We start from the raw sequence: 18,172 nt of genomic DNA on the forward strand, positions 1-18,172 counted from the left end.
TTTAATAAAAATATTTATTTATAAGATAATGCAACACAATGTGAATATGTCAACAAAGATATGAATTTTAATTAGTTTAATTAGTGTACACCGTCGGTGTAATTTTTTTTACACGTGCATTCAATGACGCGTTGCCACATCATTTAATGAATGTGACACATGTGTTTTTAATGACCATTCATGATGTGTCGGTATATTATTTGACGCATGTGTAAAATAACTTTACACCGACGGTGCATATAAATTAAATTCAATTTTAATATGTGGTTAGTAATTATTGTGTTTATGTCCCCGTGAGCTTAACTTAGTTGGTAAGGACATCGCACTATATGTCCAGGAATCCGGGTTCGAATCCGGGATACTTCACTTATTCATTTTTAAGGTGGATTTTCTAGTTACCAGACAACTGGACCAAAAAAAAATATTGTGTTTATAATTTTCATTAGTCAACATTAAAATCTTTGATGTTTTTAATTCTATTAAAATGATATTATGTTTTTATAATTAATTGATTTATTTTTCGCAAAAATACGGGTAACGATTACGGATATGAGTACTTCGAATGGGTACTTCGATACCCATAGGATATGGGCACATATATATAGGTAGTTATCCACATGGGTATGTGGACGAATACAAATTTTTTTTTTCAAACTGCGAATATTAGGATTGTTTCTAATTATTCTAAATAAAATAAATTAAGGTGAGTGTTAAGTCAAATTACTTTAATAAATGGTCATTGGGAATCGATCTTTAAAATAAAAAGAATTTTAACTATTGTTTACAATATAGTTTTTAGAGGTAAAAATGCATGATTGTCGTCATCTTTACAACTAAAAAAATAATATAATTAGAGTCAATTTAATACGAGTTATATTTTTATTTTGGCAAACTATACGAGTTATATTTTTATTTTTCGTTATTTTAATCAAGTTGATATCAATTAGATTATTATCTCGATCTGTAACAAAAAAAAAAGATTATTAATTCGATCGTAAAATTAAAAATAATCATGAACTTGTACTTCAAAACAATAATGTATGTTTTCGTTAAAAATTATGTTTTAAGCAATAATCTATGATGATAAGCTAGTTTTAAAGTGGTCCACATTAATTTGGTCATTTAAGTTTTTTTTCCGTTTCATTTTACCCTTTTAAGTTATGAATCTCGAGCATTTTGATCCTTTAAATTACAAATTTTAAACAATTTAGGCCTCTTATTAGAGATTAAAATATCTTAATTTTGGTAATTTTAGGAACAAAAGTGTTCAATATTTATAGGTTAAGGAATTAAAATAAAACAAAAACACTTAAGTGACTAAATAATGTTTGTAATTTAAAAGGCAAAATGAAACAAACAAAACTTTTAGGATCAACATTAAACCTAAAATAAATTTAAAGAACCAAAACTATAATTTAGTCATAGTGAAAAATATATCACATAAATCAAATAATTTAAAATCTTGGTTGGTTTTATGGCAAAATATTTGTCTCTCGAAGTCTCAACCACTGAGCAGTGGCTAGAAATACCTTCCAAATGAAACGTAGCTATCTATCTATCCATGTTGCTAATGCCTGCGTTCTGTGTCCTCTGTTCTCAAGACAAAGACATGTAGCCATTAGGAAGAGGATACAAATAGTACATAGCAGCATAAATTAAGACTATAGGGAGTAGTACATAGCAGCACCCATAAGGCAAAAGTAATAATCTCTGGTTAATTATCTCTATCATACACCTTAGACATCTCAGCAAGAACAAGTAGGGGGGCTTATTAATATTTTTGGTGCAACATTATTTCATCATTATATACTATATAGTTCCACATAAAAATAAATTCTTCAAATTTGTTGAGTGCAAGAAAATATCAGTAATATGTTCCCATAGTCATTTGTCAAAAAATAAAAGTTGTTAATGAAGCAATCGTACGATTCGTAACAGACGCTAGAAGGACGGGTTGATGCGGTAAAACAACGCAATTTCAACCACTTCTACTCAGGTCGAATCGCACGCAGAGCTAGAGCTTTCCTTGACAACAACCCTAACATGAGCATCAATTGGGTTCGGCGAACAGGAAACCAAGCAGCTGACTTTTTAGCCAAATGGGCCCTAACTGAGCCAAACAAAACTTGGGTTAATAGCACCCCCTCTGTATTATCGATATAATCCACAAAGATATATCCTTATGTAACTTTGTTCATAAATGAAATTTTTGTCTTGTGTTTCAAAAAAAAAAAGATCAAACCATCAAGAGGGAACTGAAACTACTTGATGTCAGAACTGATACCCGAACCACATTAAACTGATGGTAAAAAAAAAAAAATCAAACCATCACCACCATTTTCCAACAAAACTCATAACCAGAAGATCAGTAGAAACATACTCCATCCGTCTCAAATTATAAGGTAAAAAAACTCAATTTTTTTGTCCTAAATTATAAGAGAAAAAATTATTTTCAAGAATGTTTTTTTCCTTATTTTCATAAAATTAAATGCAAATTGCATTTAATTTCTTCTCTCTCATTTTCTCAATAAACAACAACCAATAAAAATTGTTTTTACATCTTCCTATGCAACTTATTCCAAGAAAAACCAACAAAAATATACTTCAAATTCTCATGTTTTACTTTTTTTTAATAAGTGTGATTTTTTTATTTTTCGTTATAATTTGGGACGGAAGAAGTATAGAGCTGAGCACCACCACCAACATTATTAACCTTCAACATTCAACAACCATAATCATCTTCCAAACAGAGAAAACACCATCACTGTTTTTCACCATTAAAAGTTAAAACACAACAACAAGCTCAAAACTTCAAATCCTCCTTAACATTCATCAACACCACAAAAACCTCAACATCACTACCACTTTCATTAATAAAATTAACATGCAAAACAAAAAGAAACATAATCGAAGAAGAGGTGAAGAAAGATTTCCGCCGCCGCCGTTTCTGAAATACGATTGAAATTTCCGCTGATCACCGTCGCATACCGGTATCATCCCTTCCAGGAAAAAAAAACAGGAAAAATAATGATTAAATCATTTCCTTTTTTATTTTAAATAAAAAAACGTTTTTTTATCAAAAAGAAAAAAAAAGTATTTTTATCTTGACCAATTTTTTTATTAATTTTTTTTAAAAAATTATGACATGGCAGTCCACGTAGGATGACACGTGTCAACGGAATCCAACGTGTCAGCGCTATGTGGACATCTGTTAGTCATTAGTTAGTTGATCTAACATTTAGGAGTTAAGATTAAAACCAAAACTGAAAATTAATTGAGGACTAAAAATAGCGATTTTAAAGTATAAGGACGAAAACCAAAACTTAATATAAAAGTATGACTGAAAATATATTTTACCCTAAAATATATATAAGCTCTGTATATAGTGCACTTGATTTAGTTTCACAAAAAAAAGAAAAATTTCAAGTCGGTCCTGTATCTTTTAAAAGTTTTAAGTTGGTGCCTTATCTTTTATTCCGTTCAGTTAGTTAATCTATCCCGTCAATTTTTTTTACTATTATCGTTAAATTTGGACACGTAACAAACAGAAACCACACTTGGATAGATGACATGCGTCCAAATTTAATAGTAATAGTAAAAAAATTGACTGGAGGAACTAACTAGTTGAACTAACTAGAAAAGATAAAACACCAATTTGAAACTTTTAAAAGATAAGAGATTAATTTGAAATCTAAAATAAAGATAAATGACCAAAAGTGTAATCAAGCATAGAAAATATTATTTACAATTATAAATTATAATTTAGTAAAGTTTAATATTTTAATTTTTTTGCATTCATGCATTAGAACCATTTTTTGACAAATTAAAAACCATTTATTTTTATTTTAAGATATTCCTTTAAATGTTTTCATCATTTCTTTAAATATATATATACTTAATAATTTTTTATTTTATCCACGTGTTTTAATTATGATAAATATTTAACATTAGTCAAAAAAGTGATAAATATTTAATAAAAATAATAATTCAATAGAGTAATAAAATAATTAAAATTGGTGAAAAGTCAAAGAAAAATCATAGAAATAAAATTATATATGTATATATATATATATATATATATATATATATATATATATATATATATATCACATAGATAAAACCTAATCTCTTCTTATAATATCACCTATCAGCGGCCGATTTTTCTCACCAATCATCCTCAACAAAGAACGACGCATCAACTGTAGCTCATCGTAGTTCTTCTGCCCAATCTAACACCACTATGGCGAACATGCAAAATACTGTTAACGAGCTAATCAACCCGGATCGTCGGGGAAATGCTCTCAAAGTGCTCTCCAAGGTTACCGATCTATTTTTTTTTTTTTTATATATATATATATATATTTTTTGCATGTTAACTAAATTTTATGTCTTTCATGTAATTCACAAGTAATCCAAATCCTGGAGGAGTATAGATTTAATTTGTGATGCATTAATCCACATTTACACTGTGATACTAATTAACCCCTTTTGCTAGACTTAATATATTTTAATTTTGTTGTCACTTTTGGGTATTTTGGGAGAATCAAGATGAGATTGATTCTAGTCATAATGGGTTAAATGGATCCTTTGTTTAGTGTATCGATCTTGAGTGAAAACTTTCATTAGTTTTTTTATTTAAAAAATTCTATAAAATTCGAAGATTTGTTCCGATTTTAATGTACATTAATCATTGTTATTTAGATGAATAATTTTTTTAATCTGTTATGGATTTTAGAAAATGGTATAGTGCTATTGTATAATTCTCTATTTCGTTAGCAATGTTTCCATGAGCAGGGACGGATCTAGAAATCAATCACACGGGGGGCCGAATTTCTTTTTTAATAATAAATAATAGAGTTAAATATATTTTTTATACTTATAAAATAACGAGTTTTTATGTTTAGTCCTATTAAATTTTAACTTAAAATATCCTTTAAAATATTGCAGTTTGTTAAGAATAATCCCCATTTTGAAATATTCTTACAAAAAATTGATACTTTTAGTCCTCAAAATAGTCCTATAAAATACAAATATGGACTAAAAGTAAATTTTTTGAAGGACAAAACTTAAAAACTCATAATTTTATAAAGACTAAAAATATATTTAACTCAAAATTATTAAATAAAATCACAATAATTTATTTAAGAGGTGTCATTAGCAACTATATGTATGTGGGAGGGGGGGGGTTGAAGCCCCTGCTTGCCCCCCTTCAGTCCGTCCCTGTCCATGAGGCCGAAAAATGTGTAAGAAATGGAGAGATTGTCATAAAGGATAGATAGTCTTGCGAAAGCAATTAGAATTTTTTTACACAATGTAATTTACAATTTGAATAAAACTCAATACAACTCTTCATATTTATAATAAGATTTTATATATCTCTTTTTTCTTCCAACTATTTGATGTGAGATTTCACGGGGAAATACCCACTTTTACGCAACATATCCTCCCTTAATCTAAAGTTTCACATCTTGCTTTGTTTTCAACTTCATCATTACAAAGGAGAATATCATCATCATCATCATAAAAGCAACATTTGTATAAGAAACACTCTTCAACTTTTTTGTTTTCTCTTTTAGGCTTGACAAATCTTCCATGACTTTTCAACATTTGACTTGTATGTGACCAAACTCTTCACAGTAATAACACCTGACAGTACTCATATTTATCTCATATTAATTTTGCAGTAAAACCAACAAAAGTAACGCTTGTTCTTCATCTTTGATATCGTCCCTTGTATTCATAAGTCTAGATACCAATTAACTTATTAAACTTATTAATATTATCAAACATTACCTTTAATTATCTCCAATCTACATAGTTCTAAATATCAACTTATTAAACACGTCTTTATATTGTATTTTTTGGATAACTAGAATGAGATTTTAGTGATATAGTTGAATCAAAAAATTTCATCATTTAGTGTATCAGTGAGAAAAATGAAATTTTTTGTTAGGCTTTTTATTAAAAAAATTAATATTTTTATATGATCTTTGTCCAGTTTTAATGTATGTTACATTGTTAATCATACGAGAATCACATAATTTTATTCTATTTTGGAACTTTGTATTACAATTTGGTTAATTAGTTCCTATGCTGCTCAAATTAACTCATACAATTATGACATTATTTTTTATTTTGTATGTTTCAGAGGAGGGATATGTTTGAGGAACTTGCCCCTTTATTGTGGAACACTGCTTGTATTGCTACAATACTTTTACAGGTATGTTCTATGTGTCTAACTATATTATATACTCATTCTATTCAATTTTAAGTGTTGTTTTACCATAAAGTTTTCCAACTAATATAATGGGTTATTGTATTTTTTTTTTTTAGGAAATAATTTCAGTATATCCAGCTATTTCATCATTGCAACTTACTCATGCACAATCAATTCGAGTGTGTAATGTTCTTGCACTACTTCAGGTGAGTGAGTTTGTCTCGACAAGTTTTGAATATTGTGTTTACAATACGAAAACTTAATATCATTATACGCCCAAAATACCTGAAAATCAATCACGTTAAAACAAGTCCATTGGCAAATATTATACTCTTTTTGTTTGTTTCATATAAAAAAATGAAATTAATTCATCTAACACTCTTCTCTCATGTTGTTTTTACAGTGTTTGGCATCTCACCCTGAAACAAGGATGCCATTCATTAATGGTAATGTCAAGTATCTTATTCATCTTAATTGCTTTGAAGTTTACTTTATTTACTCTTGTACTTAAGTTTCCATCATTTAATTTGAGCGTGCTATGGATTATTTCTCATTTAAATATACTCCTTTTATTTATTTTACACTTATCTTTTCTTAATTATTTGCAGCAAACATGCCTCAATATTTCTATCCATTCCTTCAATCGACAAGCAAGTTACCACAATTTGAGTACTTGAGGGTTGCTAGTCTTGGAGTCATTGGTGCCTTAGTGAAGGTATTACATCTTTTATCAGCTATGTAGTTCCTTTTTTACTGGTCTCTGTTCGTCTTGTGTAGAGACCTGGTTAATAATATATTTGTCATTTAAAAAAAAAATCTACATTCATAGAAACAAAAAAATCTTGATTATTTTAAAGTTTATGGCAAGTGTAGCTAGTTATTTTAGAAACCATTTAGTGGCATTTAAACAAATTTTTACCAGATTTTTTTGTAATTAATTGTCACAAAAACCTTTAGTGATATTGGATTTACGTGCCATAATTTTTTTTAAAATTTTTTATTAGATATATTCCATGCATGTTTATAATTTTTATTAAATGTGTACTTTGTCAATCATATTTTTTTTTTGTAATATTTGATATTCACAGGCCAACACCAGAGAAGTCATAAGTTTCCTGCTTTCAAGCGAGGTAGTACCTCTATGTTTGCAAAGCATGGAAATTGGAAAGCAATTGTCAAAAAATGTTAGTGATCTATTCTTATTCTTTTGTCGATTTTTTTTTGTCAAGTAGAGTCGATTTATTTTTAATTGCATATATGCATGGATACCCCGTTTTTCATTTATTTGCTATAATTTTCAATGCAAAATAATAATGAATGTAATGCATTTTTTTTGGATTAAATGTTTTTTTTATTTTATTAAATGTAATGCATATTATATTTATGGGAAGAAATTTGGCTGATTAGGGTTAGTTTTTATAGGAGAATGCAAGTTAGATACTAAATTTAATTGATTTATATTTACTAAGTTCATAAGATTCATTTTTAAGGGAGAAAGCAAGATTGGAGGGCTAGGATTTTGTTGCATCAAACTACTACCTTCCATATATTTACATTTATTAAGACTTAACTTGGTTTCTATTTTTTAGTATATTTTTTTGTCATCCACTTTTGCTACAAATATTAACTAATGAAAGTTGCATATGCCTACACAGGTCGCAACATATATATTACAGTTCTTTTTGGCAAATGATGAAGGATTGGAGTATATTTGTGCGACAGCGGAGAGATTCTTCGCGGTAGCACGAGTGCTCGAATTGGTGTTAAGAAGTCTTGAGGAGGAACCTTGCCCCCGCCTTTTAAAACTTGTAATTTCGTGCTACGCTCGTTTGTCTAACAATCACAGGTTGGTTAAGTAGTTTCATTATCTTAAATTCTCTTGAATAAATATACCACAATACCATTTCCTCGTCTTTTAAAATTACTGATAAAATTTATTTCGTATTAAAATAGGGCTGCTGTTGCATTAGTGAGGTGTCTTCCAAACACGCTCAAGGATGCAACTTTTTCTAATGACATTCGTGTAAGTATTTTTGTGATATATAACCAAATAGAAATTTGATTTTTATAGGACTTAGTTTGATACATATGATATGACTTATAGCTAGGTTTTAATTAATATTACAAGACATGCTCTTTATATGAATAAAATATATATTGTGAGTTTATATTTCTTCCAAAGTTTTGATTAACTAGGTTTTATTAAATGGTGGAAAGTTTGAGGTAATTGGTTCAAATTTTTGGATCATGAGCCTCTATACTTAAGAACGTAAATGTCCCATAGTTATGTTATTTAGTGGACATAGCTTTAATCAATAACCATAATGTTCTATATCGACCCAAATTCCATGCAGTCAGTGAATCCTCCAATCACGGTTCTTTAATGGTCTAGATTTAAAACTCAGCAAATAAATAAAAAAAATTAACAAAAAATTGGATGACTGAAATTTGCCTGCAGTCACCATTTGACTACAGGGAATCAATTTCTATTTGTATGTGCAATAATATATGGAATGGTATAACTAGAGAATTTTAATCTCTTCAAATATTTAACCTTTATAAGTAATTCATAATTTTATTTTATTTACATTATTTGTTTTGATGCGTTCAGGATGACCCTGCAACTAGGAGATGGATGGAAAAGTTGCATGAAAATATTAGGAGGCACCAGCAGCAGGTTCCTGAACAAGGTGGCGGATCAGGAGTCGGAGATATTGGAGGGTCGTAATGACATGTGTTCTTGTTCTAAATAATTGCTTATATTACATTAAGCTCTAAATAATTACTTTGGTTTTAAAGATGTTGCATGGTTGTTTTGACAAATTTGAATGTATGATCAATTATGCGAGGTTTTTTGGGTCCTTTGCTGAGTTTGCAAGTTGAAATTTGCTATTGGGTTTCTTAATTTATCGTCAATGTATTGCACTATTGCATTGACTTGGTGTATCCCATAAAAAAAGGTAAGATAATAATTGTCGATCTTCGAGATCTATGATATAATTCGCGTGTTATATTTTCAAAAATGTTGTTGAATAGATTTTTTACCTCTTGGTTCCCATGAACTTAGCTCGGTTGATAAGGGACATCACATTTTATATGTAGGGGTCAAGTTCGAATTCCGGACACCTCACTTTGTTGAATATTTTGGATTTACTTTAATTATTTATTTAAAATATAATTAAAAGTGTATAATATCAAATACAATTACTTGTCATATTATATTTAATTATTTAAATATATATCATTGGGCTTTATGTTGAACGGGCCGTGATGGGTTGAGTCGTTCTTTATTCTGCCTATTGAGAAGGTCCCTGCCTCCACTGATGAGTATATATTCTAGCCATCCCATTAAGCTAGAGAACACTGTACAAACATAACACGCATTAGGACTCATCAGTGAGAGGTAGAAGCATTGTCTCAACCCTCTCTTAGTTTCAGTCAAAGAAGGATTCATCCGCTGCCATTCAAGGTACACAATTCCTTTCTTTGATCTATTTAATTAAAGTAGATATGCTATAATCATGTATCTGTGATCTAAGGCTAATTTCAAATCCTTCACACTTATCTATTTTAAAAAATAAAATTTCTAATCACTAAACTATCTTATAAAAAAAAAAAAGAAGATTATTCACCTCTTGTACCCCGTGTAACACATATACAATTGTTTGTTCGTTGTGATTTTATATTTTCATTGTTTTGTATGTGATATGAATTCATTGTTAGGTATTATGTTGCCACTTTAAAAAGGAGGGAAATGCAAGTAACAGCAAAATTAACTAGACTTAGTCAAAAAAACAAAATTAACTAGACAACATTTCAACATGTCTCTCTATTTGCTTAAATCTGTTATAATATACTACAAAAAATATTTTCCAATAATATAGTATTTGCAAGTGGCGGATTTAAAAATTGTCAATCAACTTAGGAAATTGCCGCCCTCTCATTGGTCACAATCCCACCACCTAAAATTCTAAAAATGACATACTTTTTTTTTATTAATAAAAATGACATACTTACCGGAAGATATCTTCTGTTTTGCTATCTAACCGTAGCTAGCTTAGAATTCTCATATTCTATCAAGGCCCTTAATTAACACATGGTCTCACACGAGGAGAGTTTGAACGATGATTCACATTGAGCTTAAGTGCAACTAATCAAATAAGTTGGAGAATATATTTTTACCAAAAATTTTAATGCATTAGATTTATGGGTCCTCTCACCTATAAAAAGTGTAACCTCCACTTTTTCATGCAATGAGAGACTTAACTCACACCACACTTGTCACAACAATCCCCCTAAAATGCGAGTCATTCAATTCACTATAATCCCCCTCAAGTAGAAGCTTTTTTAGCTATACACTCGCGCACTCGATTGCCACTACACTCAACGGATCACATTTTTCAAGAAGACTTTGAATACATGGAGCCGGTCGAACCATTCGCCGAACCATCGACTTTGATATCACTGTTGAGTCATGAGCGGGGCATCCCCATGAATTATCCACATTGGGTTTGAGAGCAATCATACAAAAGAGATATACACCACATATTTATGTGTCTTCCTATTTATGAAGTGCTCAACATCTACTTTACTGCAATGTATGACTTAACTCACCACATACTTGCCACAATAATCTTACCTTCAAGTGTGTGCCATTTTATTCACTTATGCTCTCTCTCAAGCAGAAACATTTTTCATCAATACATTTGTACCGCCGTTGCCACTGTATTCAACAAGATTTGCTACATGTCCATGTTTGTAAGGAAGACTTTTGAGACAAAGAATCAATCGAACCCTTTGTCAAGCCATAGGCTACGTCCACAGTTGTGTTATGAGGAAAGCTTAAAAATTAACCACGTTGAGCTTAAAAACAACTAAACAAATGAGTTGAACATAACATTTTTATCTAAACCGTAAGACATTATGTTTAATGGTCCTCTCACTTATAAGTGTTCAAGCTCCACTTTATCAAATAATTTGAAACTTAGTTCACCTCCCACTTTCCACATAAAACTTTCACTTTCACATGTATAATGTATTTCGCTACCACTAACTCATGTGGCTAAAACTTATTTTTTATTTAGGGTAAAATTTGTGTTAGTTAAGTGAAAATATTACAACTTCATCTATCTTTCATTGAAATTTATTACTATTTATTAAAATTAATTTTTTAAATTTTTATACTCCTTTTTTTAGTAATCCTTTTATGAATAGTAATATTAAACAAATATTCATAATATTACTAATATAATTTTCATATAAATATATTGAAATAACGATATACTAATTTTTTTAACTGCAATGAGAATCAGGAGACACAATATTGCTATGCGTAATTCATTCAACTTTTTTAAGAAGATTCGCAATATCAAGTGCGAGGAAGCCAAAAGAGTGTCAAATACAAATGTTATAAAAACACATCTTGGTTGTCATAATACATTTTCTCATGTTCGACCACTTTACTTGAAGTTGTATAGAAGGTCGCATGTCCCAAAGTAAAATCCAATGTCTTCAATCTCATTAGCTAGTGTGGGGAAACTCCTGTCAAGTTCAGACATGTATGTCTCCTTCATACCCACCTATACACCAAATTATATGTTGACCATAGTGTTGATCCCCACTCTTGTAGGTCATCAAGAAGTTCATCAACGCCTCTTTTTTCACATATACTCTTGCAAGTCTAAAAACATAGAAAATGATGTGTCTAACAAAGTCATGTTTGTATTTAAAGCTTGCAAACTCTCTACAATGAACACAATAAAGACATTATGACTTGTAAAAAAAATAGGACACCAAATTTATATTATTAAAACAGATACTAAAATCTCAAGAACAGTCTGTCTTTGTTATCACACAAAGATCAAAAGATTCTACATAAATTTGAAAATTGTAATTTCTTATTCTAAAATTAACGTTAACATTCGAATTTGATAAAATATTTAACTTATTTTTATATAAATTTATCCAAATATAAATATTTTATCTTTAATTCAAATTTTAATAATCAGAATCCATTCTCATAAAATAAATTCAGTTAAAATTAATATTTTCACAAAGGATATGTTTGGTAACACAAATAAGCTAGCTTATAACTTATTATACGAGCTTATAAGCTTGTTTCGAAAAATTAAAGGTGTTTGATAACAAGCTTTTTTTACTAGCTTATAGTTTTTTTCAGATGCTATTTCAAGTAGCGTTTGAGCTTATAGCTTATAGCTTTTTACACTTTATTCCATTTTTATCCTTTGATAACTACCGACACTAAAAAAGAAACTATTCTTTTTTGGTACATTAAAAAAGAAACTATTCACTATCAATTATGTTATTTTATATTTATTAACTACTTTAAAAACTAATTTTACCAAACACTTTAATTTTAATTAGCTAACTTTTCAGCTATAAGCTAACTTACAAGTTACAACTTATAGTTTATTTATAGCAACGAGACCAAAGTGTAACAAAATAAATAAATACGGAGTATATTGTAGGAACATCCCAGAAATTGTGTCAAGAAATATGTATTCCCGGTCGTATCGCTCTGTTTCCAATAAAAACAAAACAAAACTGTATAGAATTTGGCGTTTTCATTGAAATTCCTTACTCCGAACCAAAGCTCACTCAGATGAAAATGGAAGCTTCAATTACCGCAGTGGAACAAACAATCGGTTACACTTTCAGAAACAAGAAGCTTCTAGAAGAAGCTCTAACCCACGCTTCATTTCCAGAAGCCATTTCATACGATCGTCTCGAGTTCGTCGGCGACGCTGTTTTAGGTCTCGCTATAAGCAACCATCTCTTTCTCACTTACACATCCGTTGACCAAGGTCAACTCTCTCTTCTTCGTGCTGCTAATGTCAGTACCGAGAAACTCGCTCGTGCTGCTGTTCGTTATGGTCTCCATCGGTTTGTTCGTCACAATACGGTTTCGATTGTTGATATGATTAGAGAATTTGCTGATGCGGTTCAGCGTGAGGATGATTGTTCTGATGTGTTGTATGGTGGATCGGTTAAAGCTCCTAAGATTCTTGCTGATATTGTTGAATCTATTGCTGCTGCTGTTTATGTTGATGTTGATTTTGATCTAAAAAAATTATGGGTGGTATGTATGATTATTTTCTCACTAATTTTTATGAGTAAACCTCAAATTAGTTCTTGATTTTGTAGGTTGCTCTGTAAAATTGAATATGTCGAAATAATGTTATTATATACTAAGATAATTACACATGAACAAAAGGTAGACGGACACGTAACAAGATGTGCAGGATTAAATTGATAGTAAGTTGTTAAAATATAGGGACTAAATTGATAGTAAGCGGTTAAATATAGGATCAGGGCTAGCTAATTTCATAGATCAGAGCTAGTTAATTTCATGAATTTTTCATGGAATAGTTTGGTGAAATTTCAGTGACATTGAAATTTGAGAGAAACATTTGGTTAATAGGTTAGGTGGTATAGTAGGGGATGTTGTATGAACTCGGATTGCATGCAGTCGGAGAGAGGTGACTGCTCTGCAGTCGGTCATATCTGGACCGCTTGATTAAGATCAGATGGTCTAGATTTTCAGCTCAGATTTCATACTTAAAAACTACGCGCCTATGACTTCGTTTCTCAAGAAATCCACGCAGCGGAAGATCCTGAATTTGAGACTTTCTACACCAAAAATATTCGTGCGTGGACTCATGAAAACCTTATATTCCCTGAGGAGGTTCTACCATGTGGAAACGCTCTTTAATGGAACTTTAGCCTTAACTGGTCGTGACCGAGAAACTACCGGTGTTGCTTGGTGGGCCGGGAATGCCCGACTTATCAATTTATCCGGTAAACTACTGGGTGAATTAAAATCTGGAACATCCAATATTGATCGGACGATCTAGATGTCCTGACTGCATGCAGTCAAATTGCACAGAATCCAATTCTGATGTGGTATTCAATGTTGGGTACATTAAAGTTGTACAGGATAAAATAAGAGTTGTACAGGAAGAGCTTATGCATTTTCCTTACTGTCTAAACTTTAAACTATTCTTGCATGAGGGTGTGTGTTGGATATGAAATCATTTAGTTGCTTTGACGCAACAACTTTCTCACTGTCTGATAAATGCTTGAAATTTTTGTTGCAGATAATAAGAGGTCTTTTGGAGCCGATAGTGACACTGGATGATCTGGAACAAAGACCGCAACCTGTGACAATGCTTTTTGAGATATGCCAAAAGAATGGGAAAAAGGTTGATATAAGACAATGGAGGAATGGTGCCAAAAGCACTGCCAATGTCTATGTTGATGAAGAGTTGGTTGCATCTGCTTCCTCTGATCAAAAGGATATTGCAAGGCTTGAGGTTGCCAAGATTGCTTTGCATAAACTAGAACAAATACTGCCTGCCACTATGATGTCTGACTCTTATGACGGCCTTGATTGTACCTTTGAGATTGAAGCAGCCAAGCAAAAGTTATATGCAATTTGTGGGATGAAAAAGTGGCCTAAACCAGAATACAGGTAAACACTGCTAGCCTGCCACTATAATTTGCAATGGCATGTTGAAAGAAAAACATTAATTTATTGTCTTGATTCTGTATATAAAAGCGCATCTTGTCTTCTAGTTTCCTCTAGTAGAATAATTTGGAAATATATTGCAGGTTTGAGAAAACAAAAAATTACGAGCATGGATGAAAGTATTATGTTATTATTCTGTTGAGCATATCATTTTCATTGACTGGAATAGTTTTAAGTTATAGCTTGCATTTGTTAAGTGCCTTCATACCTAGTCATAGATCTAGACGCATTGCCGTATATATTAGAAAACTTGTGCATGACGGAGTCATAGAATGTTACAGTACTCAAAGTGGGATTATAATTATTGATTCCTTCTAGTGAATGATTTACATCCATTTATAAAGTCCGCCTTAATTAGAAGAAAAATCAGACTTATATTTACTTCATCTAATTATATGATCAATCAAAGGTTCTGCTTAACACAAGTCTGGGTGATTTCTAAGTATCCAAACGTAAATAAGAAACTTGATATACCACTAGCTATATACAGGAGATACAACTATAACAGATGCTATATTTTATTTTCTTTTTTCTTCTTCAGTTCTTAACTGTAATAGATGTTCTTATTGATTTGTGCTACCCCTTGTTCACTACTCTGACTATATTGCTCTCCCATCTCTGAGCTATATAAAACGAGATTCAACTACTCTTTACCTTCACTGCTATTTTCTTGTGGTTGTGGTTACTGATTTTCTTTTAGATTGATGCTTACCTCTGCTTCTTTGTCCTGAATAATTTGTACTGTGATCCTACTTAGATTCTGGTGGTTTGGTTCTGTACATCTTTTTCCATGGCTGAGAGTGATGTTTAGTTATGCTTATTTTGGGCGTTTAGTTTAATATATCTATGAAGAGAAACTCAACAATAATTATTTTGGGGAGTTGATATTTTCTACAAGTTAATCGATCTTCTGTGTTATTTTTAATTTGTTCTTTCAGTTGATTTGCATGTGTCATGCTTTTGATCCTACTTGTAAACTGAATTCTTACTTCTATGTAATGTTTCACAGCATTGAGAGAGACGAAGGTACTCCTCAGAACAAGATATTTGTCACCTCTGTTTTGATAGCCACTCCAGTTGGTAGACTCAAAATGTTAGGGGATGAAAAGTCTCGGCTGAAGGATGCACAGAACTCTGCAGCTTCCTTGATGATTCGGGCCTTACAACAAGGCAAGTATGTGTGACCATTATTGTATTTATTTTTCGATGAAGGTGTTGTAACTATTGTCTAGTATGAATCCGGCCTCCTAATGTAGAGGTATTAAGTCTTGGATTAGTTTCTAGCTCGTGAGAGCTTCTTAATTGTGAGAAGATTCTTAGTTAACAATTAATTAAGTTAATAGAGAGAGATTCTGAAAGTGTTGAATGCATAAACTCATTTACGTTTATACAAGAAGTTATCAGTTAGAAAATTTATAATCATTGTAGGGCTATTTAAATTTTATTTACCTATGCATACTTAATTGAGTACCTATATTTTAACAACTTACTATCAATTTAATCACCAGCATATTCAATTTTACAGAGCAACCTACAAAATCAGGGACAAATCTGAGGGTTTGCTCATAGAAATTGGCGAGAGAATAACCATACATACCACCCATAATTTTTTTTAGGTCAAAATCAACATCAACATAAACAGCAGCAGCAATAGATTCAACAATATCAGCAAGAATCTTAGGAGCTTTAACCGATCCACCATACAACACAACAGAACAATCATCGTCTCGCTGAACCGCATCAACAAACTCTCTAATCTTATCAACTATCGAAAGCGTGTTGTGATGGAGACCATGACGAACAGCGGCACGACTGAGTTTCTCGGTGCTGACATAGGCAGCACGAACGAGAGAGTTGATCGGGGTCAACAAAGGTGTAAGCGAGGAAGAGGTCGTTGCTGATAGCGAGACCTAAAACAGCGTCGCCGGCGAATTCGAGACATTCGTAGGAAACAGCTTTAGGGTCTGAAGTGTGGGTTAGGGCTTCTTCTAGAAGCTTCTTGTTTCTGAAGGTGTAACCGATTATTTGCTCCACTGCGGCAAGTGAAGCTTCCATCTTCATCTGGCTGAGGTTTTGTTCGGGTTCATGAATTTCAGTAAGCACAAATAACAGCGAAAGCCAAATTCAATACTGTTTTGTTTTTGTTTATTTTTGGGAGATATAAGTTTGAAAAATTGATTTTAAGTGAATAGATTTTGTAACATTGATTGTGATTAAAATTGAGTCGAAGATAAAGTGATTTATATTTGGATACATTCGTATAAAAGTATCTCGAATAACTTAAATCATTATCTTTGATCATAACTTAAATCATTTTTAATGTTGACTGTGATTCAGTTAGGAAGTAAATTAGTTTATCTCATAAGTCATCAACGAATATAATATTGAAAATTGAAAGGCTAAAGTTGAATCAAAGTTTGATTAATCATACATAAATTTGATCAGAAGTACATGATGTATCAAATATCATGCATATTTTTTAATTTAAGTCTTTATAAAATATACTATTAGGGCCCGTTTGGTGCGCATGATAGCATAGTGACAGGATATGATATAAAACAGGATAAAGATAGGATAGAATAACAGCAGGATAACAGTTATACTCAGTTATCATATCATATGTTTGGTGCACATAGGATAACAAACATGATAACTATTATATTTTGTTTTTAATACATACTTGCTTATAATAATATGATAAGATATATAACATATTTAATTGACAAAATTACTCTTGTAAAACAATTGTTATTTTTTTAAAATTATTTTGTAATACTTTGAATTTTATAAATAAAAAATATAAATAAGTAATCAAATAACTTTATATAATTTAAAATAAAAATCATGAGAAAATAATCAAGTTTAATTTTTTATATGAATCATGATTAAATAAATAACTCTATAATATATACATGTTAGATAAACCAAATAAATATATGATATATCTCATACGTAAATAATAAAACTACTATTGTAAAAGAATTATATTTATTTTTTTATAAAATTTAAATTAATATCTATATTTGTCAATTTTTTAATAATCATTTTACTTTAAAATATTTTAATTTTAGTAAAATTTTGATTTTTTAGAATATATAAATTACAAAATTACCCCTGTGAGAAAATTACATATATATTTAAAAATTAATTATTTTATTATTTATATTTTATTAATTTTATTTTATGTATTTTAAAATATATTTTATAAAATAAATCAGTAATTTGCTTTTCTTATCCTATCCTGCTGGTAACCCAGCTCAAATTCAGGATAAGAATTATAACTAGAGAGACAGGATAGGATAAGCTTCAGGATTAACTTATCATATCCTGCTGTATCACCAAACACTGGATTGCGGCAGAATATGATACAGTTATCATATCCTGTCTCTTATCCTGTGCATCAAACG

General features: G+C 30.6%; 2 protein-coding genes across 6 annotated transcripts; both read left to right on the plus strand.

The window, feature by feature from the left end:
• The first annotated feature begins 617 nt into the window (after window positions 1-617).
• Window positions 618-8,945, plus strand: LOC123922042 (CCR4-NOT transcription complex subunit 9-like). The gene is made up of 10 exons (XM_045974787.1): window positions 618-621; window positions 4,152-4,318; window positions 6,149-6,220; window positions 6,334-6,423; window positions 6,621-6,663; window positions 6,826-6,932; window positions 7,306-7,401; window positions 7,873-8,063; window positions 8,171-8,240; window positions 8,829-8,945. Exons 1-10 carry the CDS (start codon window positions 618-620, stop codon window positions 8,943-8,945), a joined length of 957 nt encoding a protein of 318 aa, XP_045830743.1.
• A 3,757-nt stretch (window positions 8,946-12,702) lies between these two features.
• Window positions 12,703-17,018, plus strand: LOC123919521 (ribonuclease 3-like protein 2). 5 transcript variants are annotated; one of them, XM_045971440.1, is made up of 4 exons: window positions 12,703-13,316; window positions 14,335-14,708; window positions 15,775-15,939; window positions 16,291-17,018. In XM_045971440.1, exons 1-4 carry the CDS (start codon window positions 12,840-12,842, stop codon window positions 16,379-16,381), a joined length of 1,107 nt encoding a protein of 368 aa, XP_045827396.1. In that variant the 5' UTR covers window positions 12,703-12,839; the 3' UTR covers window positions 16,382-17,018. The 5 variants fall into 5 exon arrangements, with proteins under 5 accessions (XP_045827396.1, XP_045827399.1, XP_045827397.1 ...); XM_045971443.1 differs by having other exon boundaries at window positions 12,704-13,316; window positions 16,382-17,018; XM_045971441.1 differs by having other exon boundaries at window positions 12,704-13,316; window positions 15,775-15,935.
• The last annotated feature ends 1,154 nt before the right edge of the window (window positions 17,019-18,172 follow it).

This window comes from Trifolium pratense, linkage group LG4, assembly GCF_020283565.1.
Source record: "Trifolium pratense cultivar HEN17-A07 linkage group LG4, ARS_RC_1.1, whole genome shotgun sequence".
Lineage (NCBI taxonomy): Eukaryota > Viridiplantae > Streptophyta > Magnoliopsida > Fabales > Fabaceae > Trifolium > Trifolium pratense.

What these genes read in the sequence shown, in the direction of transcription:
- LOC123919521 (XM_045971440.1), top strand. Translation starts at nt 12,840, where the DNA reads ATGAAAATGGAAGCTTCAATTACCGCAGTGGAACAAACAATCGGTTAC. An exon ending in ATCTAAAAAAATTATGGGTG is followed by an intron (nt 13,317 to 14,334) that starts GTATGTATGATT and finishes TTTTTGTTGCAG; the next exon opens with ATAATAAGAGGTCTTTTGGA. An exon ending in CGGGCCTTACAACAAGGCAA is followed by an intron (nt 15,940 to 16,290) that starts GTATGTGTGACC and finishes TCAATTTTACAG; the next exon opens with AGCAACCTACAAAATCAGGG.
- LOC123922042 (XM_045974787.1), top strand. An exon ending in AAGGATGCCATTCATTAATG is followed by an intron (nt 6,664 to 6,825) that starts GTAATGTCAAGT and finishes AATTATTTGCAG; the next exon opens with CAAACATGCCTCAATATTTC. An exon ending in GAAAGCAATTGTCAAAAAAT is followed by an intron (nt 7,402 to 7,872) that starts GTTAGTGATCTA and finishes ATGCCTACACAG; the next exon opens with GTCGCAACATATATATTACA.